The sequence below is a fragment of the Podarcis pityusensis genome (genome assembly GCF_964106645.2).
Source record: "Podarcis pityusensis genome assembly, chromosome: 5".
Taxonomy (NCBI): Eukaryota; Metazoa; Chordata; class Lepidosauria; order Squamata; family Lacertidae; genus Podarcis; species Podarcis pityusensis.
Genome location: NC_138032.1, coordinates 27,943,638 through 27,967,389, shown reverse-complemented (window position 1 = coordinate 27,967,389; position 23,752 = coordinate 27,943,638). Strand labels below are relative to the sequence as shown.

General features: G+C 40.4%; 1 protein-coding gene across 5 annotated transcripts in view; it reads right to left on the bottom strand.

Annotated features, from left to right (window-relative positions):
• TRIP12 (thyroid hormone receptor interactor 12) overlaps positions 1–23,752 on the bottom strand; it is a 69,907-nt gene that overhangs the window by 34,188 nt on the left and 11,967 nt on the right. For all 5 annotated transcript variants that reach the window (XR_013986733.1, XM_081006845.1, XM_081006846.1 and 2 more), the window contains exons 2-8: positions 13,720–13,866; positions 11,468–11,593; positions 10,051–10,859; positions 4,128–4,233; positions 3,069–3,205; positions 1,428–1,511; positions 295–390 (exon numbers count right to left, since the gene is read on the bottom strand). Coding sequence is in view for 4 of the 5 variants with exons in the window: in XM_081006845.1 (XP_080862971.1) it covers positions 295–390; positions 1,428–1,511; positions 3,069–3,205; positions 4,128–4,233; positions 10,051–10,859; positions 11,468–11,593; positions 13,720–13,817 (1,456 nt within the window). In the remaining variant the exon portion in view is untranslated. The remainder of the gene's footprint in view (positions 1–294; positions 391–1,427; positions 1,512–3,068; positions 3,206–4,127; positions 4,234–10,050; positions 10,860–11,467; positions 11,594–13,719; positions 13,867–23,752) is intronic.

Here is a 23,752-nt window from a genome sequence, read left to right as displayed (position 1 = left end):
AGTCTAGAAAGAAGTAGTTGTTTAAACAGGTTGCTTTAAATATGTTTCCTTTCGGCTGCAATAAATATAATTCAAGTGATTATGAAGAAATCCACAAATGTGGAGGTTTGACAAAAGCCAGTTAATAGGATGTTTTTGTTTTTTTACTTGTTAATAAAAGTTACAGTACAAGATCTAAGTATTCTGAGAATTTAGTCTTAGAAGTAGTCCTTCAAGAAGCTATAAGGCTGAGGAGGGACAAACTTCCCGAGAGTAGTAATTCCAGAAACTTCCTGGATGAAGCAGCTTACTTACTAGCTCCACTTCCAATTGTCCGATGAAAAAGTTGCGACATTCGAGGACCAAGAGGACCAAACAGATGTGGAGGAAGACCTCTAGCTTCCAACAGAGCTAGAGACAAAAATATACATATAACTTATTTGAAACTCATGCACAGCACCGTAATTTATAATTCACATCACAGACTTTCAGTGTTGTAGCACAGATTATTAGGATGATTAAACCCTACACCATAACAATAGTGAGCCAATTCTAATCAAGATCTGAGTGCAGTGAAGAATTTTAATATGGGCTGAGCTAGAACTGCTAACTTAGAAGCAATATTTTACATGCATTTACCTAGTCAAGGGCCCCAAGCCTTGAAAGCAGTACGAGTTTAAAATAATTACTAGCATACACCCCACTTGAACACCTACTTAAAACAACGAAAACTTAGATAACCTATTTATTCTGATTGAAAATGAAAGTTCCAATACCTACTAATGGTACTACTTAAGACAGCTAAAGGTTTCTATTAAGGACAATAAGCAGTTGAATCCTCTTTGCTCTTCTAAAAAGAAAAAAAATTAAGAGCAAGGACTGCCAACTACCACCTAGAAGGTAACGAAGCCAGTTTTTAGAGGATGCAGCGCTAGAACAAACAAAAAGATAAAACAGTTTCTAATCACCATAAAAGCTTTTCCTTCCAATAATGAAACTTTGACTTTACAGTGTATGACGGCAAATGCAGTTCCAGAAATCAGAATGGGCAATATCCAGTGATAAGCAGACCCACTGTAATCTATGTACATTTATTTCCATCAATCTATTCTAACTTAATTCTGTCTACTCAAAAGAACAATTTAGCTGGATATCACCCAATGCCATTTCTAACCTTCTCACCTCAAAAGTTTTATTTTTTTTTATTTTAACCATGAAGATTTCACTTAAGTGATATGCCATCAATAATCAGAGTAGAAACTGGAGTAGAAGGAGTGAAAAAAGACATACAAGTCCTGGGAAATTAATGCTGACTGATCTACATTTCCTTCCCAAAGAATATAAAAGTGCAGCATTAAAAATCCTTAACATTTTAGAACAAATCTAAAAGCTGTGTTAATATTTATTTACTGTAGTCATGAGTGTAACATAAGCCTCTTAGTTTGTACCTTGCAATCTCCCCATCTCAGAATCATCCGATTCACTTTCACCAGAGGTAGTCATGCCCACAGCCCCAGCAACAGAACTAGAAGCTACAGGAGGGGAAAAAATTAGTGGCACTATATTAATAAGTCACACAGTATACATACTTGTTAACTCTTCCTGAAATCCTCCTTCCAAAGTAGTCAAAGAAAACCTTTAATGACTCCAGTAGGAATAGGAATGGGCATACAAAAAAAGCAGGTTTATTTTTAGTCTTGACCCACATAGTATGGAATGACTGCACTTGAACACACAAGGTCAGTTTAAACTTTCAGCCATGCAATATGGTTGAAACTTTGGGGCTTCTTTTTCTTTAGTAAATAAGCAATTTAAAACAGAGGGCAATGGCATTATACCATATAAAACAATAACAGTTCAAACATATTTGCTTAAACAGAAAACTGACAGGAATATTCAGAATTATGAGCTATAATCAGAACTTGGTGTGCTTTGCACCCTGCAACAAGGCTGCCAAGCAGATATGCACTAATACAGTTTGTAGGATTAAACTAGTGTAGCAGCTTTGTAGCTTTCACAAAACCACAGAGGTTAAAGAGGCAGAGGAAACACTTCCCACAGACTTGTGGAACAGACAAACGTTTGTTCAGGGTACTATTAGTTTGCTTGCTTGCAAGGTAAGTTGCTAACAACAAAAATCGATGCATGTTTACTCAGAACTAAATTCCATAGATTTCAGGGGGATTTACTCCCTAGAAAGAGTGCATATGTCTGCCCATAACAATGAAAAGTGAAGGGTGTTAAGATGCTTCTATTACCTGTTAATAGAAGTATAAACAAAACTAAGCAAATTAAAACATGCAAAAACAGCCAGTGAGAAAATGGCTTTACTTATATTCAGCAACACTTCTTACCAAAATGAAGTCAGTAGATCTATGATCCTATTAAGCACATGGTATATTGGACAGGAGCCAAGGCAAATGAAGGCTCACTCCTTTTTAACCACAGGAGAGGTATCAGGAGTCACATACACACACCCTGCCCTCACTGTCCCTTGACAAATATATTTAAAGGAAAACATCAACATTAAACCACAGTTAATACTAGCTAGGATTCCTTGTTTTAACAAGAATCTCAGCCAAACTTGAAAACTCAGTAAGAGACTACATATTTTTAGAAGGTGAGATCTAAATTTATCTTCAACTGACTTGAATAGAAACATAGGTATCACTAAGTGTAGCTGGTGCAAGAAAAAATAGAAATAGCAGTCCCATCCAGAAGTTCTTAAGAGGAAACTGTTGGCAGAATATGCTTTGAAGCTAAAGAACTACTTTAGGTACATGGTTTGGGAATGCTAAATGGTCCTCTTTGAACAAGCCTCTATGCTATATTATAAACTGTCTTCCAAAGTCTCAAATGGAGTATAACAGATCACAAAGCGGAAACATTTCAAGTAACTCAAGTCCAAAGACCCTTTGAGCATTTTCTCCTTTTTTAAATCTGGCCAAAACGGAGCACTGAATAAAGCATGTAACCTCAGCTACTTAAGTGTACTAGTATGGACATTTCTAGGCAGAGCAAATACAAACAATTTATGGACATTAACTGCTTTTTCTGTGCCAGTGTTGAGTGACACTAGTTAGCCATACCTGCTGCTCCTTGTGGAGCCTCATCAGCTCGTGCAGCTGAAGAATTAACGCCATCCTGGTTGTTATCAGGATCAGCCATTTTCTCCTGTCGGCGAGCTTCAGCTGCTCCTCTTTTGCCCAGGCCAGAGCCTCGCCGACTGAAAACAGAATTATCATCAGAAGCCATCGAGATTACGCTATGTGGTCTACAGTGCTGGTACTATCAGCACTCAAAATTAAACCATGCAGACATGGAGTCATAACAGAACAGTTAAACTATATGCAAAAAGTTTTTAAAAGGGAAGTTCAAACAGTCACATCTGCAGATGAAGCAGATGAGAGGCATGTTGAGAAAAAGAGATGCATTATCAACATTATCACATCCATGCTTCGCTGACTTCAATAACTACTTGTTCAGATATGCCTACAAAGAAATTTCCTTCTATTTTCCTAATTTCTATTGAAAAACAGAATTTCTGTATTGTTCAAAACAGCTGGTGCGTAATAACACATCTTCAAGACCTCACACCAGGCTACAGTGGTACCTCGCAAGACGAATGCCTCGCAAGACGAAAAACGCGCAAGACGAAAGAGTTTTTCGTTTTTTGAGTCGTTTCGCAAGACGAAGTTCCCTATGGGCTTGCTTCGCAAGACGAAAAACGAAAACGTCTTGCAAGTTTGTTTCCTTTTTCTTAAAGCCGTTAATACCCTATGGGAAACCGTGCTTCGCAAGACGAAAAATTCGCAAGACAAAAAATCTCGCAGAACGAATTAATTTCGTCTTGCGAGGCACCACTGTAGTTAACAGCACTGTAATTAGATTATCTGAATTGGGCCATTCTTCTCTTGTAACAAGTTAGGTTATTTTGTAGTGTCCATTTCAGCGCTGAGAAATTGGGCCCCTGTATTAAATTATCCTGTCTCTTGGGTGGTTTATTGCATATTATCCTGTAGCCACCACGACACAAATATAGGTTGTCAATAAGAATGTGCTTTCTAAACTCTTCGGGGAGATTCCCTCAAACACAAATTCATCTTCACAACCTTAACATACATGTAATTTTTAAAGTTCGAAAATACCTGGTACTAGCACAGGAGCCCGTGGTCTTTTGCCGTGTGCTCCGCCTTAAACTGGGGAGCTCCGCAGGTGGTGATTCACTGCGCTTTTTTGTTGATTTTCTTAAGCCTAAAGAGAGAAAAAGACAGCTGAAACAAAGACAATTCTAGTTTCTTTACGAGGACTGTGCTTCAGAAAATGAAACGAAGCTGCACATTCTTCCTCCTCTTGACCAAATGATGCATTCAAGGGAAAACACAAATTGTCTTTATTCTCTATCAGATACAATACCTCCTGTATTGCATGTATTTATGTGGTTAACAACAACATCACATTATATGCAATAACCTTGCCCGGCTATGCCCCTCTTTAAAAAAAAGATTGGGGGAAAGGTCCACATTGTATGGTGGTGGACTTGTATTCCAATACTTGAACCATAAAATAGATAACAAATTTCAAGATTTTCTTCCGCCCTGAATTGCAAAGCCTTTTTAAATAAAGAAAACTTATTGAAGCATGCATCAGAATCCATCTGAAGTCTCTGGGCTAATTTGCATATCACAGTAAACCATGACTTACCACAAACAGTTTGTTGGAGCATACTGAAGAATTTTCTACCTTTACTCTGTTTGGCTTAGTGTTACATGGGAACCAGTCTTGGCTTCCTGAGTCTCCCCAAAACAAATCACAAGCAGTAAGCCAAGGTTACCAGAACTAAGCCAAGTCAGAACTTGTTTGTATTATTAGCTGAAGGACAGGTATTCAAAGAGTATGCATGGATGGAAGAATCTCAAATGTGGATTTCTATCCAATCAAGCTCAGCAACTGCAGCTGAACAAGTTCCTTTCTCCTTAAAGCTAGGGTCTTAACAGGGCAGTCACTTTTTAAAAAAATCATATATAAAATAACGGGAAACGTAAGTGTCAGAGCTGCTTCCAGATCCTAGCTCACAGAGGATCACGCTAGCCAGCGATCATTAAATAAAAGTCTTTATTGAGTTACAGTTTCCATTCTCAAGCTGCTGCGTGCAACTCTACGTCTCATGGTTAGGTCGGCGAAGCTCCATCTGAGTCTCCGCCCTTTGTACACCAACTTAATATCCTAGCCTTGCTCCACCTTTTCCGCCTGACTGTTCTTCTCTGGGTCCCTCTGCCCCCCGGGGTCTCTTCCTTCCGGGATTCCTCTGACGCTGACGCTGACCCCCCTGACTCTTCTCCCTCCTTTCGGCGGGCTTTAGGACCTGGCTCCCTTTCCGGGCTGCCTACTGCGCCACCTTCCTGTGCATTTGAACTTGGTGCGCGCGCCCAACCTTCCACCTTCCGTCTGACCGTTTCTTCGCTCCCCGATGGAGGTGTGGCCACTCCTGACTCGTGCCCTCCCCCCTGTTGTGAGCTGCCAGCGCTTGACCCCTGGCGCCCTTCCTCTTCCCTGCTCTCTGGCGGTGACGCTGGTCCCGATTTCCAACTGCTCCCCTCTGAGTCCCCTCTGGCTCTATCTTCCTGGGGTGTCCCCCTAGGCTCCCCCCTTGCCCTGGCCACTGGTGCTCCTTTCTGTGAATCTTCTGATTCACTGGAAAGACTCGGAGATCTCGGGTCGTCGTCATCACTCATCTTTTCTTCTGCCTCCTCCCCCTCGCTCTCTGTTTCCTCCCTTGCCCTTGCCTCTGCTCCTGAACCCCTGACAGTAAGACAAAATCCTTGCTAGTCCTGTGAAGGAAGTATAAGCAACATTGTGAAAGATCCACTTATTGAAGGCCAAAGTCCTAGATTAAGTACTATGCATGAACAGAGTGATGTCCTTGGTCTACATCTTAAAAGGACCTCAAGGCCTCACAAGGCACAATCTGAACTAAAGCTAGAAATGCAGGCATTGCCACCGGGGTCATTTCACGTGCTATGCATTTTTCCTTAAGCTTCTTTTGAAGGAAACTAACAGTTGTATTTAGGAGTACCAGTTTGTGATATAACTTTGAACACAGATTTCAAGCCGTACTCTGGGGCAAATTTCCATTTTAGAGGGAAGTTGAACCTACAGAAGAGCTATGAAATGTGACTGAGCAGCAAATTTTTATTTTTAAATATGCAAGAGTTTGAAATCTATGTTCTAACAGTAAGAATGCAAAAGATATCCAAAACAATAGCATTGTTTAAACAAAGGAAGGTTATTCCTTTTCAGAAGTTTAGAACAAAGGCTATGGGACATGAATGCATGGAAAACTACTGAAGTGACACAGTCATACCTCATGTTGCGTCCGCTTCAGGATACATGTTTTCGTGTTGCGTCCCGTGGCAACCCGGAATGGGTTACTTCTGGGTTTCACCACTCGCACGTGCGCAGAACTGCTAAATCGCGCTGCGCACGTGCACAGACATGGCTCTTCAGCTTGTGTTAGTTCTGTGTTACAGATGGGCCTCCGGAATGGATCCCATCCGTAACACAAGGTTCCACTGTATTTTGGTAATAATAGCTAGCATACATGATAAAACCAAGAGACGTTAGAGGTTATGAAAGGTTGTGTCTACAATATGCATTCAGAAGTGGACCCTATCCCTTTTCCAAGGAATGAGGCACTCTGTGTAGAAAATGAAATATATTCCGATCATCTTAGAAACTTAACACCAATTTTTAAATAAGAGCTCAGAACTGTTCTTGATCTGGGAGCTGAAGCAACTTAGCTGAACAATGTTTAGACTAGTAGCTTCTGTCCCACACCATGTTATGTGGTTTAATCTACCATCAGACCAGGGTGTATGCCTAAGAGCATCCAAGCAACCTGTTGCAAAGTTGACTTGAAAATGCTTTAGCTGCTCAGTTACCAGACAAAGCTGAGTCATTAACTACTTGAGAGATAAATTTCCTCCTATCACTCCTACCCATCTCAAGGCTCAGAAGGATTCTGAAACCTTGCATATGCCTGAATTCAGGCCACAGGTTGCAAAAACAACCATTTCCCATCAACGGATAGCAAGCTGCAAATTTATTTTACCAGCATAAGCCTTCCTAAGATCATTTATGTATCATAACCTTAAGATGAGACTACTACCTATACATCTAGGACATAAGCACAAGCTCTCCAGAGTCTTAGCAAAGGACTTTCTCATCAACCCCTACTTGATCTATCAAACTGGAAATTATTACTATTATTATGTACCTGTCCTCCTTTCCCAAGGTCCCAGGGTAGGTTATAAGACCAAAATGCAACATAAAAATGACTTAGAACAACTTAAAATCACAAAAATAGGGTAGGCGCTAAAAAATATACACCTCAAGTGCCAAAAGCCAGGGTAAAGAGGTGTCTTCAGAATCTGCAGCAAGTTGTAAAATGAAGGTGCCAGAAGCACCTCTGTGATGAGGGAGTTTCACAACTTGGGGTCTGCCACAGAGAATACCCTCTCTCAGCCCACTCCTACCCAAGCCCCTGATGGTGGAGGAACTACCAAGAATGACCCTTCTGCCACTGTTAGCACCCCTTCACTTATGAAAACACATTGTGGCCTATTCTGACTAGTAGCAGCTTTGTAAGGCCTAAATTAGAGGTTTTTCTTAGCCTTGCTACAAGATAACCATTGTTGAAGTGTCATGGATCAAACCCAGGCCCTTTTGCATGCAAGGTTACACAATTGGCTCTTCCCATATTTTTACCTGAGAACAGCTTGGAACTAACCTTTAGGATTAACTGGTGAATGTTATCAGTTGTACCAGTGCTTTCTTTCTTCCCTGTTATTTCAATCTATGAAATCTAAACTACTGTACTTTTCGCTCTATAGGACGCACTTTTTCCCCTCCAAAAATGAAGGGGAAATGTGTATGCGTCCTATGGAGCGAATGCAGGCTTTTGCTGAAGCCTGGAGAGCGAGAGGGGTCGCACCGACCCCTCTCGCTCTCCAGGCTTCAGGAAGCTATCCGCAAGCCTTCGGAGCCTGGTGGGAGTGCCCGCCGGGCTCCGAAGGCTTGCGGATAGCAGCCTGCAGCCCGAAGCCCAGGCAGCGCAGCGCTGCACTCCCCGGGCTTCGGGCAGCTATCCACAGCGCTTGCCGCCGCTCCCGGGCCTGTTCTGGGGGCTGGGGTTGGGGGAAGCTCGGGCTTCACCCGCCCTAGCCACGCGGCTAAAAACGAAGCCACGCACAGCCTCTCCCGGCTGGAAAGGTGGTGTGTGGCTAAAGAGGAAGCCAAGACAGCCAGCGGGATAGATCCCGCTGGCTGTCTTGGCTTCTTTGCTCTTTGGGGCTGGGGGGGGGGGGAATATATTTTTTTCTTTATTTCCCCCCCAAAAAACTGGGTGCCCCCTATGGTCCGGTGCGCCCTATAGAGCGAAAAATACAGTATATAGACAATGTAAAACAAAAACAAAACCCTATTCTCTACTGTTAAGCATTTGATCTTCTGACTGTACTGATTTACAGTAACCAGAACTTGGTCCTGTACTAGCCAGCCAGCTCATGAAGTTAAGTGTGGGGCTCTTCTGTTTTTCAACTATGGTGGAAGCACAACTGGTGGGGTCAAGAGATAGGGCTCTCTCAATGGTCATAACATCCCAATTGTCTTCTCTTAGTTTGTGAAGACTTTTTCCTGCCAGCAGACTAAATCTTATTTTTTTACTGGAAGGTTGTGTTTGATCTGCTATGCCTTGGTTAGATTTTATTTATTAAATTTGTATTCCACCCTTCAGCCTAAAGGTACGCCAGCTGAGACCCTACCTGCCCATGGACCGTCTTGCTAGAGTGGTTGCATGCTCTGGTTATCTCCTGCTTGGACTACTGCAATGCACTCAACGTGAGGCTACCTTTGACGATAACTCCGAAACTACAACTAATCCAGAATGTGGCTGCTAGACTGGTGACTGGGAGTGGCTGCCAAAACCATTAACACTGGTCCTAAAGGATCTTTATTGGCTCCCAGTGCATTTCTGAGCACAATTCAGAGTGTTGCTGCTGACCTTTAAAGCCCTAAATGGCCTAGGCCCAGTATACCTGAAGGAGCATCTCCAGTCCCATTGCTCATCACAGACACTGAGGTCCTCCTCTGAGGGTCTTCTGCTGTTTCCCTCACTGTGAGAAGTAAAATTACAGGGAACCAGGCAGAGGGCCTTATCAGTAGTGGCGCCCTCCCTGTGGAGCACCCTTCAGATGTCAAGGAGATAAAGAACTACATAACTTTTAGAAGACATCTGAAGGCAGCCCTGTATTGGGAAGTTTTTAATGTTTGATGTTTATTATGTTTTGATATATGCTGGGTGGAGTAATTAATAATAATAAGGATGATGATGTCACTAATGTATGAAACAGACATCAAAAAAGCAACACATCTGAACAACCTCCCTCTCTCCAAAATATCAAACCAATTCAACAGCAGTCTGGGTCGCACACCAGTTTCCACAGGCTGAAAAAAGAGATTTGATGCTGCAAAACACCTCTGGGCTACTTAATCAGAGGTTATGGACTGTGCTCCTGCGTAATATTACTAAACACAAATAGTTCTAAGGCATAGCAGAGAAGGAGTATAAAACCTTGGTAAATAATATATAAATAAGGTGATATCAGGGGATGAAAATATTTCAGGGTCCATATTAAAAAGCATACCCAATGTTAAGTTATTGTACAATAAGACAAGCAACTTGGAATAGAGACTAAGGACCAGTTCATATTTTGGATTAAATCTTTGCATCCAGAAAACTAGCATGCTGAATAGATCAGGTCAAACCCTCTCTTCTTCAACATGGAGTTGTCCCCCTATGGGGAAGTATTCAAATATACACCTCTACATCTATAGCTGAAGTATTACAGTAGCTTCTCCTTGGCTATAACAATTGTACAGACTTCCCCTCCCCATGATTCTCACCTGCAAATTATCTCTTATACTATTTAATGCAAATCCTGCACAATAAGCATGTTACATAAGGTGGTCAATTTTCAAGCCCTCACATAAGTAAAAACATTTTCAACTTACTTGCTAGTTTAGCCTGCAATCCTGAAGGCCCGGGTTTTGATGCCTCTGGCTTAGAAGAGCCTGGCAGAGTCAGTTTTGTTTTAGGCAGGCTAACCTTGGGGCTGAAACGAGCAGCCCAATCAAACTTTGAAGAGCCACTTATTTTATTCTGTTCTTTATCACGGCTACTTCTCCGTGGGCTGGGGCTGGATGCAGATCTGGAACGCCTGGCCTTACTCTGGTCTTTCCCCTGTTTCACTCTGGCACCCTGAGGAACAGCAGAAGAGGCAGAAGCAACAACAGAAGAAGAGGAGGATGTGGAGGCTGAAGAGGAAGAATCTGTGATGGTGCTACACCCAGCTTTGGCTGAGCTCGCTGATTTTGAAGCCAGCTTGGTGGGTTTTGCTGGTCTCTCTTCACTGCCAGTCGATTCAGCTGGTGGACGACTCTTTACAATGGATGAGGTCTCTGTCCTTTTCCGTTTCTGGCTTCGGGAGCCACTGGCAGCTCCACCCTTTCTGGTATGAGCCTTGCTTGTTGATGGCAATTGTGAAGACTTTGACTCCTGCTCTTGATGCAAGTGTCTTTTCTTAGACTTAGTCTGTGGCTTGTTTGTTTCCAAATCTGAGGAAGAATCAGCGTGCTGAAGTGCTTTGGTTTTTTTGGCAGGGCTAGGAGAATTTGTCTGGTTGTAATCTGGGCTAGCACTGCGTTTCACTCCTCGAGGACTGTCCTTTTTAGGCACCTGCCCTGGTTTTTGCCGCTCCAAAGTATTGTCTGTGTCCAGAGCCTCTTGTTGTGGAATTATAATAGCAGATGAGGTACAGCCTCTGTTGTGGGGGAGAAAAAAAGCAGTATAATCATCATGATCATCATGATCATCATCATCATCTTCTACAGAGTCATCCAGCTATTTAATTTGTGGTATTCCAAGGAAAGGAAATTATAATAGCTACTTTTTTTACTATCTAAAATGCAAAAATCTACATTAAACTTTTAATTCTGATTTTAGTAAGCAACTTTGATTGAAGCAGTAGTGCTGAAAGCTTTACAGAAACTTGTATTGTCAACACGTGTGTCTCTAACATACTAAACAATTAATAATGAAAAGTGACCACTTCAGTATTGCATTCTTTTTTTTTTTCTTTTTCCATTTTAGAATTGTCACCAAAAAGGTAATGGATATTCAAAAACGCAATATAGCTGGGGAAAGTTTCCAGGCTGCAGTTCAAGAAATAACAGATATAACAGAAACTGGGGTCATCAAATGAAGTGGTGGTGGTTCAGGGTAGACAAAAGGAAGCACTTCTTTACATAGCACATATAACTATATAGCATCCATAAATAAAATTGTTATTGCTTACAATAGATACAACAATGAAGATTACAATATATACTGCTTAAGTTATATTTGTAAATTCAGAAAAATAAAAGTTACCTTTTAGAAACTTGTCCCTTGGACTGTTCAGAAGTAGTATTGGACTGCACTTTGGGTGCCTTTGATACTGATTTTCTACTTTCAGAAGGGCTATGTGCCTTATGTTTTGCCTGCCCTAAATGTGACCTATCAGCAAATAATTAAGAACAGAAAGCTATCAGGAAAACTGGCATACAAACACAAATGTATACATGGAGTATATTTGCAATATAGTTTTCCATTAAGCCTATACAAAGATGTTCTAGGAAGAAAAGTCAAAACATCAATTCTCTCAAATGAAATTATATCTCAAATTGGTATTCTTTGATATTTCCTGGCCTTTTCAGTCTTTCCATCATTGGCATTAAGCAGAGATTTGGAATCATGAACCTATTTGGAAGTTTGTAGTTTCCTATATTCATTTGCATTTCCTCTTACTAACAATATGCATACGGACAACTAAGAAATGCTCCAAACTTCTCACTTTCACTCTACACAAATGATAAACATTTGCACAATGATTCTGTAGTTGATAAATCCTGCAGCTCCATAAAATTATTTGTAACCTGAGCAATTATTCACCAAATATACATTTAGCATTTTTATTTACCAAAATAAATCAGATGTCAATGGAATAAACAACTAACTGACGTTTAGAAGACATCTGAAGGCAGCCCTGTTTAGGGAAGTTTTTAATGACTGATGTTTTAATGCATATTTAATCTCCTGTCAATAAAGAAATGCTAGTGGTTGGCAACAGTTTATCATTATCCTTTGGGGGGGGGAGAAGAATCACTGTCCCCATGTAATACAGAAATTAGAAATAAGTGAAGAGAAGGTGAAGCACAAGCTGCCACATGCACTACTGATGTAATGCTGAGGGAGATGTGCCCAGGCACGGTTAAGTAATATGATCAGCCACCAGAGTCCATCTCCTTCTTAATTATGCAGACCAATTGCTTGATATATCTTGGCCACTTGAGAGTTCAGTTACTCAATATTTCTAAAGTTAATAGCATTTGAATTAAATATCTGAAAATTAAGCTGCATCTGTTTAAACATAAATCTAGTCAGTCATACCACATCCTGTCAAGTCAGATTCACCAACCTTTGTGTGGAGAATACAGGGCATACAGTAATTATTAAAAAGATGCTGTTGTATCTCTGGATTTAGAGTGATTTATTTAAAATTTATTATGCATCCCTGAATGTCAAAATATGTTTCTAAATGGTTTACAAAGCATCAAAAAACAGTTAAACAAACTATTAAAAGATAAATATCCAGGTCAAGATATTTGCGTAAACAAGTGCTTCAAAAGCCAGTGGAAAGCTAATATAGATGCCCCTGCCCCGAGTATTTTGGTTGGAAGTACATTCCGTAAAACCAGTGCTACCACTGAGAAAGCCCATATCCGTGTTACTACAAAGCAACAATGATTAGGCCATGGAAGTCTAACGAGGTTCCATTTGTTTATCTTAATGATGTTACTGGGCAGTGGAGGGGGATTTGGTCTTTCAAGACATTAAGGACTCCAATTTACGTAGTTTAAAAAACCATCAACTTCAGAACCCATGGTCTGAAATTGGCTTGTTTTGAAGCTGGCCATCTTTATTGTGCAACCATGACTCCTAGTTTCAGACATGAGAGGAAGCCATGACCAGCTTAAACTGAAATTAAAACTTCCAACATCCTGCTCCTATACACATAGAAGGAAAGGAGAGGTCACTACAGTGCTGCTAATGCAGCGGTTTGACTTTACCCCTGGAGGCGCACTCCATTGTCCTTGAAGACAGATGGATGCCAACACCAAATAACTATGTGCATAGGTTATGTCTGCTGCGTCAAGGTAAAGCCATGCTGAGGGGCTGGTGCATAAATCAACACTCAAATGTAAAATTCTTTTTACATTCTTGCTGCAAGATAAAGCCAAATGTACAACAGGCCATTTTAGTCTCTTTTCCAAAGAAATCTGTACTAAAAACCTGAACCAAAAGATTGCATGTGAGCTTCAGTCCATAGAACAAGACTTTAAACCTAAATCTGCTTAAGCCCTGTGAACTAGGCATTCTAGTTCAATGCTTAGGAGGAGGTTGTGCATTTTATGTTTATATTCACAATTCTAACTGTTAAGGCCAAAAGGAGACATTTCAGAGATACTAATAAATGCAAGGGAAGTACAGTTATCTGGCCTAAATAAAGAAAATGATTTATTGGGTTATCCCCCAAGTGTTAAACCTCTGATGATCAGAAGCTTGTAGATAATGAGTCATACCTTCCTCCTACTGCGTCGTCTTGCGGTTGGGCCCCGACAGTGTTCCTTTGTGAACGTCGCAGTGAGCCCCCTGGACTGTTACTAGGCCGGTTGGACATTGGCACCTCTCTCCTGAAGGGACATACCCTTTCTAGACACTACCATTCACTGAAAGACAAAAAAAGAGCGCCAATGAGAATATCTGGCCTCTGTTGCAATGTTTACATCTTATGATAAAGGTTAATTGATCCTCACAATATTTTAGAAAAAACAGAATTATATACCAATGAACATTTCAAAAATGACCAAATATCACTTATTAAAGTTTCTAAAGCATTGCTTGCTAGGATACATTAGCAGATAGAAAGAGAAAGAGAACACAATCAGTGATTTCAAAAATAATAATCAACAGATTTAAACCAAATCAGAAAGGTCTTATGTACACAATATCCCCTTGGCCATCACTAGGTTGCAGAAACATAGTATTCTCTTTTTCAGAAAAACCCCCAGCTTCAACCACCATTGATGCCAACTAGAGTCATTACTAGACAGTTGGAACTAGTTTCAAATCCTGGCTAAAACCCTAGTTAGTGCCATGAATAGTTAAAGTTGGTTCCAATATAAGCCTTAATCAGTAATAGGCTGATTAATTCATGCAGAAAAATGAGAGTTGTTGAGTAATCCCTCACGGTTAAGGGAATGGGAGAATTATGAGAACATCACATATATCAGTTCTTACATGTGTTGCTCTCCAACGCACAAACAACACTACTTTATTTTTATGACAGTCCCTTCAACAAGATTCCTCAATAAATGCTTGTATAAACGAGCAAAGAATGCTCAGACTGAAATACTAGTTTATTGGTTTATTAAATTTCTATACCACCTTCATCCCAAAATCACAGGACGGTTTACATTATAAAAACTGAGAAATACATAACATAGAAGCAAACAAAAACAATACCACTAGCCGCCTGCCCCCCCCCCCGAGTTTAAAAGGCCATAGATGAATATGCCACTCTTAGCCAGGGAGAAGCTCAAAGATGGCTAATCTGCAAGGAAGGAAGACCTTACCAAAGGCATGATTTCAGCAATAAATAGCATTTAAAATTGTCCAATCTTTAAAGATAAATAATGACTTTGGGAATGTAACAGCAACTACATTGTGGCACTGCATTTTAAGGGTTTATGAAGAGCAAAAATGCATACGATGGCTGTGAGGCTTGAAAAAATATTGCTTTGCTAATGACATCAGAAGTAAAGCTCCACACTGCGATGCCAATGTCCTTGGTGATAAAAATCTAACGTTTGCACCATTTCCAAGTGCAGCGGCTAGTCCCAGAAGTGTGTTGACCATGACATTTTATACTTAAACCATTCACAGTATTTCACCCTCCATCCGTTCTTTAGACTTAGCATGGAAACATTTATCTAGAAAACAGGTAGGAAAATACCTTTTGCTTATGTTGCAGTCATTTACACACTCAGAAGTAGCCCCAATTGAATTCACTGGAAATCACTTCCAGGTAAGCAATCTTGTTGAGAATATACCTTCCATCAGCCCCAGCTGACATGGCCAATTGCCAGGAATGCCCTTTTTTATAATCCAACAACATTTGGAGGGCCACAGATTTCCCACCCCTGAAGTACAAGATCATAGTGCTTTACAATAAACACAGAAGCACAGAGACAGAGCAGAGGATCCTGACAGCTTGGTTTCAATAGTACAGGAGGGCAGATGAATAAGATGAATGGGGGCAAATTCTATTCTACATATACAGGCTTTGTTTCAGTTGCTAATGAGAGGTGAGTGTTAAATGTGAGGTGGTTTTTGAAAGACAAGGTACTATATTGCCAAAAGTTCTGGCAGAGAAGACAAAATTATCAATTCAGTGTTGCAAGCCCAAGTCTGTGAATTCACTCCCAACTGAGATTACAGGCACCATCCTTGCTGAACTTCAGGTGCATGACAAGGTCTTCCTTATTCCAGTACACATCTTATGGTAGTGCATGGGCTTATGCTCAGTTTTATATAAAACCATGCTTTATTTACTGATTTCAAAAATATTTGTACTTATAAAAGCACAAACTTTCACACACGACACAGTAAGGTGAACTATGGCTTATTGGGAACATGCAAATGTGTGGGCTCTCAGAAAAAGGCTTAAGCCAACATGGTGTGGTGGTCTTGTAATCTGGTGAGCCAGGTTCGCTTCCCCACTCCTCCACATGCAGCTGCTGGGTGACCTTGGGCGAGTCACACTTCTCTGAAGTCTCTCAGCCTCACTCACCTCACAGAGTGTTTGTTGTGGGGGAGGAAGGGAAAGGAGATGGTTAGCCGCTTTGAGACTCCTTAAGGGAAGTGAAAGGCGGGATATCAAGTCAAAACTCTTCTTCTTAACAGCACTTTGGTCCTTACTCATCCTTTTTGCTCTGGCAGCAAGCTGAGCTAAGCCAACGCTTGACTTAGCATATCATCCCAACTCAGGCTCATGATTAAGGTATCGCCTCACTAACCACAAGCTGCAGCCAAAAACAAGCCTTGGCATCCAACTGTGGTTAGTGAAAAGAGACCTTAATTGCAAGTGTGATTTTAGACAACATGTTAAGCCAAACTTAACTGATGAGCCATAGCTTGGCCTATCATGCTATGCAAGCAATACCAATATATTGGCTTGTAATATGGAATACCACAATTCTTACTTAAGCCTTTATTGCGGTTTCATGTAATTTCACCTTTCAGTTCACAACTACAAGGTTAGCTTTGATTTAATCATATATTCCTCTAAACTCACCTTTTAGTATTTTTCTAATGTTTAGTAATTGCCAGTTTTGCTGATGAATCAGATTGTGCCATTTCTGTACAGTCAGTTATATACAGACTCTGTGCAAAGACAAAACTATTTCAGCTCTGAAGTTTAAAGAATAGGGAGGAAGCTGTAACCGTGTGTGTGTGTGTGTGTGTGTGTGTGTGCGCGCGTGTGTGTAAGAGACCTCATGGCTAGGTGTTACAACTAATCAATATTTAGCATCATTATTACAAATATAGTAGCATTCTGGACCGAAACAGCTGTTATACCAGTATTAGTCCTCAGTAACAGATTTAAGTATTGTGAGATAGAACAGCAAATTATAGGGTGTAACAAGTTTGAACAGAAGTTAGTGCCTTATCTTAAGAATGTTCTGTCCAAAACACTCCAACAGTTATCTGAATGATTTGTGCTTATTTATCCTCTCTTGCAGGAGCAAGATGCCATCTGAACAAGATTCTTCTTCCTTTCTTCCAGTTTCTTTCAAGTTTCCTCATTTCTACCCTATTGTGAGTACACCATAGCCATGTCCGTTTGGTCACATTTTATGTTGCAGTAATGCAGTTCAAGTATTTAACATGCACACAAAAGGTTCTGTTTCATTTGTTCATAAGCTTGCCAAAATGTTATAAAACATGTATGGCTTTGGGGTGGTTTGACACAGAAGCTTCATTGTACTAAATAGGTTCTGCTTAAGCCTTCTTTTGTAGAGCTTTTAATATTTTTGGATAGGACAGGACTAGAGGATCCATCAGTCACCTGGCATGAATGCTTAAGGCATTAAAATGTATACAAATCCATTCACAATTGCCCCAAATTTTCAGTCTAATGGCAAGAGAACCAACCAAAAATGAATTTTTAAAATTAATAATTAAATGTGGTTATACCTAAATCCAGATTTGTCTGTTCAGTTGAACAGACACATGGAATCTATGCAACTGACCTTACTCTTCCAAATTACAAGTACCCAACTGGCAAGCAATACCACCCACACAGAATTACGGAGTTGGGTGGAACCTTAGAAGTCATCTAGTCCAACCCCCTCCACAATACTTTCAGTTGCATGAACTCCATGTTTCTGTTCCAGTGACCAAATGCATTTGGAGTTTTGCTCCACTTCTCCGTCACCGACATACATCCTGCTCCAAGTTAGCGATGAAGCTTGAACCAAACACAATATAGCACATCACAATACACCATACACCATACACATATTGCCTAAATAAAGTTTCCTGGCATTTTTGGAGTTTCTGTGAACATGGAAAGCCCTTAACAAAACATGTTAAACTCAGAGTGGAGTTTTTTTTTGTTAATTTATACTTGCTTTATAATCTTAATTTTCTAAAAAGGTCTGAACCAGTCTTAAAAAGAGAACCATGTTTAGGCCACAAGCTATTTAATTATAATGTGAGCACCTATTATTGTCTTAGCTAGGTAAACCGACTTCGGTTTTAAAAGTTACTGCCAGCCCTGCAAAATTGCTATCTGAAACTCAAGCTAGATTTCTGCTCTTATATCCTTAGGTGGATTAAACTACATTGTTTACCTGTTTAATTTATTGTGTTTGCATGGTTTGTGCATATGCAACTCATTAGTTATACAATGCTAGTTTGAATGTTTTTTGTCAGTGCCAAGGGCAGAGTCATCTTTTAGTCTCTTGCAGTACAGAAGCCTTTTGCAAACACTACTATTTATTTAATGTCTCCATGGAATAACAGCCAGAAACTTGATTTTTAGAAGAATCTAAAATGCTAGTTACTAGATTCTGCAACTGTTACTAGATTCCATGCATGCTGCAACAAAAAAATGCAGATGAGTACATACCTTAACATAAGGAAAGGAGGAATTTGAATAATTTCGGGTACTGTACTTTTATCCTCTACTGCAAGGGTGAAATTGTGACTATCTTTCTAGCCAGTAATTTTCTTTTTTCATAGCTCTGGCTACCAACACTTTCTTAATGATTTATGTCCCATCAAAACTAACAATTAGTCCATAACCTGGGAATTCACAAACTTCATTTCTCACCATCAATTTCTAGTAGTTTCTGCAGGAGGTGGATCTAAGTCACTTCTGCAAAGCAGAAAACATTATCATCCCCTTCTTTCGTTCATGCATAAGTATGATATTGCAATTAAAGCACAACAGTACATGCAATACTTATGAACATATGCACATGTCCGATATCTCAACTAAGGTTTTTTGAGGCAGAAGGCAGAAATGACAAGGTCTATTTTTGGACAAGAACTGCTTGTCAAGATTAAGGCGGATTCCCACATGACCAACCCGTCAAGATCACATGATGTTACACCCTTTAATATATATATTTCTAGGTAAGTGTACCTAAGGACAGGCTACACAACTCAAGTTTGACTAGAAACATTTTCTGGTCTTTAGGAGGAAGGAAAGGCACCTATTTATTTGAAGTTACTACAAGATTGAAATACTAGTAACTCCCCCCCCCCCCTTATCTTCCATCTATTCAGGAACCTTTATAAACACAGAACAGTAATCCTATTCTATTTCTTATTCTATTGCTTCTAAACAATCTATGTACCACATCAACCTTAGAGGGCAATTTAAAAAGTTTAAGGGTTTGAGAATAATTTCATTTTTAAATGGCTTAAAAAAACAATGCATGTTAAAAAATAGAGTTAGAAAAAAAGTGGGCTATTAGACTTTATGGGCTTATTTGCAAGGCTACATTGCTGCCCTGTAATTCCACACTCTGTGTCACCATTTGCCTACTTAATTCTTAATTTATCTCATTTAAAGTGTTCAAACTGTTTCCTATATTCTATTTCAGCTATTTTTAATAATATTTACAACTACAAAGTTCTGCTCACAGAAGACACTAATCCTAACTATGGCTAACCATGAATGAGCAAGCATATTGGGGGCACATTTAGAAAACGGCAGCCACTTTGCTCCCCCACACAGTGCAGATGCTATTGTGCTGCTGGGAGCTAAGCCATGTTTGGCTTAGAGTTACAAAGCAAAGCAAACATGATTGCTTGTTCATACTTTGGGCTTAGCATTACATATGAACCAGGACAACAGGTCAGATAGGCGGGCTGAAATAATTATGACTTGCCTAAGGCACTCACTGAATTTGCAGAAAAAGTCAGTTTGCAGCAGAAGAGATTTGCATCAGGGATGCTACAGTTGATCAATCCTATGCTTTGTTACTATGCTAAGCAAGATGTAGTTTTTGTTTTAATTCTGATCTCAGTTACAGAAATTACAACAGAGGCCAGAGTTACCAAACATGAGGCAAGAGAAGAAAAGGGAGGGGGAAAACTGGACAGAGTAGTAAACCAACGATCAACTGCTGAGATCTGAAGTACAGTACAAATTAAAATTCCCTTAGAAATGTCTATATACTTTGGAGGTAATGTAAGTTAGAACTATGGGCAGTTAAATGTAGGCCTCTCTCTATTTTAGTAGAAAGGCCACCTCAGAGTGTCCCTTCCTAGGAGCAATATTAGTACCCATTATCTAAAAGGTACTACGTACCATGCTGAAGGGACGTGCATGGCGCTGCGGGTTAAACCATAGAGCGTAGGACTTGCCGATCAGAAGGTTGGTAATCCCCACGACGGGGTGAGCTCCCATTGCTCGGTCCCTGCTCCTGCCACCCTAGCAGTTCGAAAGCACATCAAAGTGCAAGTAGATAGGTACCGCTCCGGCAGGAAGGTAAACGGCGTGTCCATGCACTGCTCTGGTTCGCCAGAAGCGGCTTAGTCATGCTGGCCACATGACCTGGAAGCTGTTCGCCGGCTCCCTTGGCCAATAAAGCGAGATGAGCGCTGCAACCCCAGAGTCGGCCACGACTGGACCTAATGGTCAGGGGTCCCTTTAACTTTACCATGCTGAAGGTAAATCATCTACCCATATTAAAACAGCAATTCAATTACATACTTTAGGTGTCAGTTCCATTGAGCTCAGTTTGACTCCCTTCTGAGTCAATTGTGCATGAAAGCACAAGACAGAACCAGGACCCAAATTATTAGACAGGACACTGATTAATTTATTTTAGTTAAGAAATATGAATCAAGGGAAGATTGTACAAAGAGTTGGGGGGAAAAGAATAATGTTGCTAAAATCCATTTTTATCTTACAGTTTCATTTTCACATCAGGTAGCTCCAGAGGAACAAAGATTTTGGGCCAGATTCAACTGAACAGTTGCTCTGGCAGGGCCAGCTCAACAAGTCCTGCTAACACAATGGGGCTTTCCACCACTCTCCTCTGCACCGCCTCCCGCCAAAACAGTTCGGTTCTGTGTTTTAGTTAGATGAAAATTACTGCAGCTTTCTTTCAGTTAATTGAACAGAGTAGAATCTCTAGGGATTTAATCTCTAGAAAATTAAGGAAGAAAATGCTTCTTCTATTAGTAAAATAACGTATGTGCTCAAAACAACAAAATATTTCTTTCTAGATATAATTGTGTTATTCTGTTACTATATCCAATATGTCACTTCTTCTGAGACATATGTAACTACCCCACTTTTTAATTTTTGACTACATATATTACACTATGCAAAATGTTAACATTTATGCATTTTTGAGGCAGCCAAGATTTAATCAGCTGGCCAGTTGTTTTTAAAAAGCGAACAAACCAAAAAAAAAGTTAATGAGTCAGATCAAACTTTTGCCCTTAACTGCCGACAGCAGCGTTCATGACATCATGCCAGTGCTGGGGATTGTCATGGATTCTATTCAGACGCCAATAGCTCAGTCGGTAAGGCATGAGACACTTAATCTCAGGGGCGTGGGTTCAAGCCGAATGTTGGGCAAAAGATTCCTGCACTGCAGAGGGTTGGACCAGATAATCTCTGTGGTCCCTTCCAACTCTACAGTTCTATGATTCAATCTATGTGCACTTTATACCAGGGCTAACCCTTTCTCCCTATTCTATAAGCCACCACTCAGCTCACCACTGAAGGATAAGAAAAAGGGCTGCCTTTGTTCACTACAGATCACATAAACCATGAGATTATTCAGTATTTGGAGATAAAGCATGGTCATGCTTACTGAAAGCAATATTCAAATATATAGAAATACTTGCTTCTATATCTCAATTCAGTCTGGACACACCATCACTTGTGGCTCCAATATATAATCAACTCTGATAATTCACATTAACATTTTTAGCGTACAATATTAACTCCAATATTCTTTTTGGAATTAGGATGTTCATGGTAGTATATATATAGGATTTTTTTGTGATCAGCATTTATCTGCTTCTCACTTTTCTTTTCCTGTTTTAGAGGGTTGTGGGGGGTTTTTGGGGCGGGTAGCCTAGTTGGCATCTTCTGGTCTCCTCAAAGCCAAAGGTTGGGACAGAAAGACAAACTGCTAAAGTGATCGAACAAGCTTCTTTGTTAAGTTAATAGTTCTAGCTATGTGTTAAGTATTTCTCTGCATGACTTAAGAATTCAGCTGACTGGTTGCCACAGAAACTACTAACTGATGCTTTCAGAAACAGAATAAAGGGGGGGCCTTCTCTCCTGTCTGTCTGGAGGGAATGCAATGGGGCAAGTATAAGAAAATTGGGCTGGAAAGAGACTCAGGCTTGACTTGCTCTGTGTGCTGAATCCAAAGTTCTGGCTTGCAGGGCAGGGGGACAATGAGAGATCCAATAGGGTAGCAATATTATTTATGTGTAAATAAAAACATCTATCACACAAAAACCAGACAGAATGTCCTTCATCTAAGCCTGAGTTGTATACTGGCACTCTTGAAATCTCTCACTACTTAGAGAGACTGACATGTGCACAACATACCTATCTCATTATTTATACCCCAGTCCATAACTACATTTGGTTAAACTTTCCCTTATTAAATGGAAACATCAGACATTAATCAATAGCTGCTTCAATAGACAGACACTGAACAGTCCATGATCATCTAGTAAGTGTTGTGTTCTTACATGTGTTCATATACATTCATCCCCTTCCTGTTACTAAATTGGAGTAGCATGGGAACTACTGTAAAGCGAAAAGACATAATCCAAAGGAAATTTTTCATTTATAAAACTGATGTTTTATGAAACAAAACATGCTCAGAAAAAAAGTTTCAAAAGAATGAACCAACAGTGGTAATTTTTCCACTTGTTACGTAGTGAACTGCCCTTCACTTCCCAATCACTGCTCCTGGCTGAGTTGGGTTATGAGAAGAGACACAATGGGAAGATGTTTAGTCTGCCACAGCCCTAGAGGGAAGAAACATGGTCAAGTGACTAAAGCAGCAACCTGCCCCTTCTGACTCCTAGAGCTGGAGTAAGAAGCTTCTATTGCCTCTTATCAACTGTATTTGAGATCACAACCCGTTTACTTTATTCAGTGCTCTTTTTTCTCTAGAAAAAACTGTTTAGGGGTACTCTCATATTCCTACTCATATTGAAATACTGCCCCTCAATGAGACCAAACTTAGATTCACAAAACATTTGGGGGTATGTGTACCCCCGCATCCCCCCAGAAAAAAACACTGCCTTTGCCACATTAAACTTACTGACAACAGCAGCCAGTGCTGTCTCCATGGTCTCTGTAAGTACTGTTTTTTAAGAAGAGTGTTGCTAATTAATTTTCTTAAACACATGACTAACAAACCTCCTGCCATTATAACAGGAAGGATGTGTTGAAGGACAGCCTGTATATTGCAGAAACATCATAGGAAGGGAAGTTGCAAAGCTTCTGTTCCCAACAGTGCCTTCCTACCTTCCATGAATGGCAGCCAACCCCATAGGTATGTGGGCAGGCCATTTAACCCATTTGAACACATCCATTTGTCCTACAGAATTCTGTAGCAGATACTAAGAGCCATGGCACCCTATCTGGATTACCCTTCATGGGCTCCACTGCTTGGAGAGAAGCTGGTGCCGTGAAAAGTTAATCTTATTTTATTATTTGTCTTATTAGTTTATAAGCCTGCCCTGTTCCTACTGCTGCCATACTGCCGGGGAACAAATCAGAGTCTGACTTGAGAGGATGCTTGAACCAAAGCTCATGGTTTGTTTCTCTCCAAACAAGCCATGGGTAACCAAGGCTTGCTCTTGGGGGAAACAAACCATGAACCTGGGTTTGGAGGGATATGACAAGTCCTACTGTAGTTTGATTTGTCTGCAGTGCAGCAGCAACAAGAGCAGGAAAGGAGTGCAGCATAAACTTTTCAGCAGCAGGCAGCACTACACTCCTACATGTTAATGTTAAACTGACATTTATGGTTTAAATTTTACATGCAT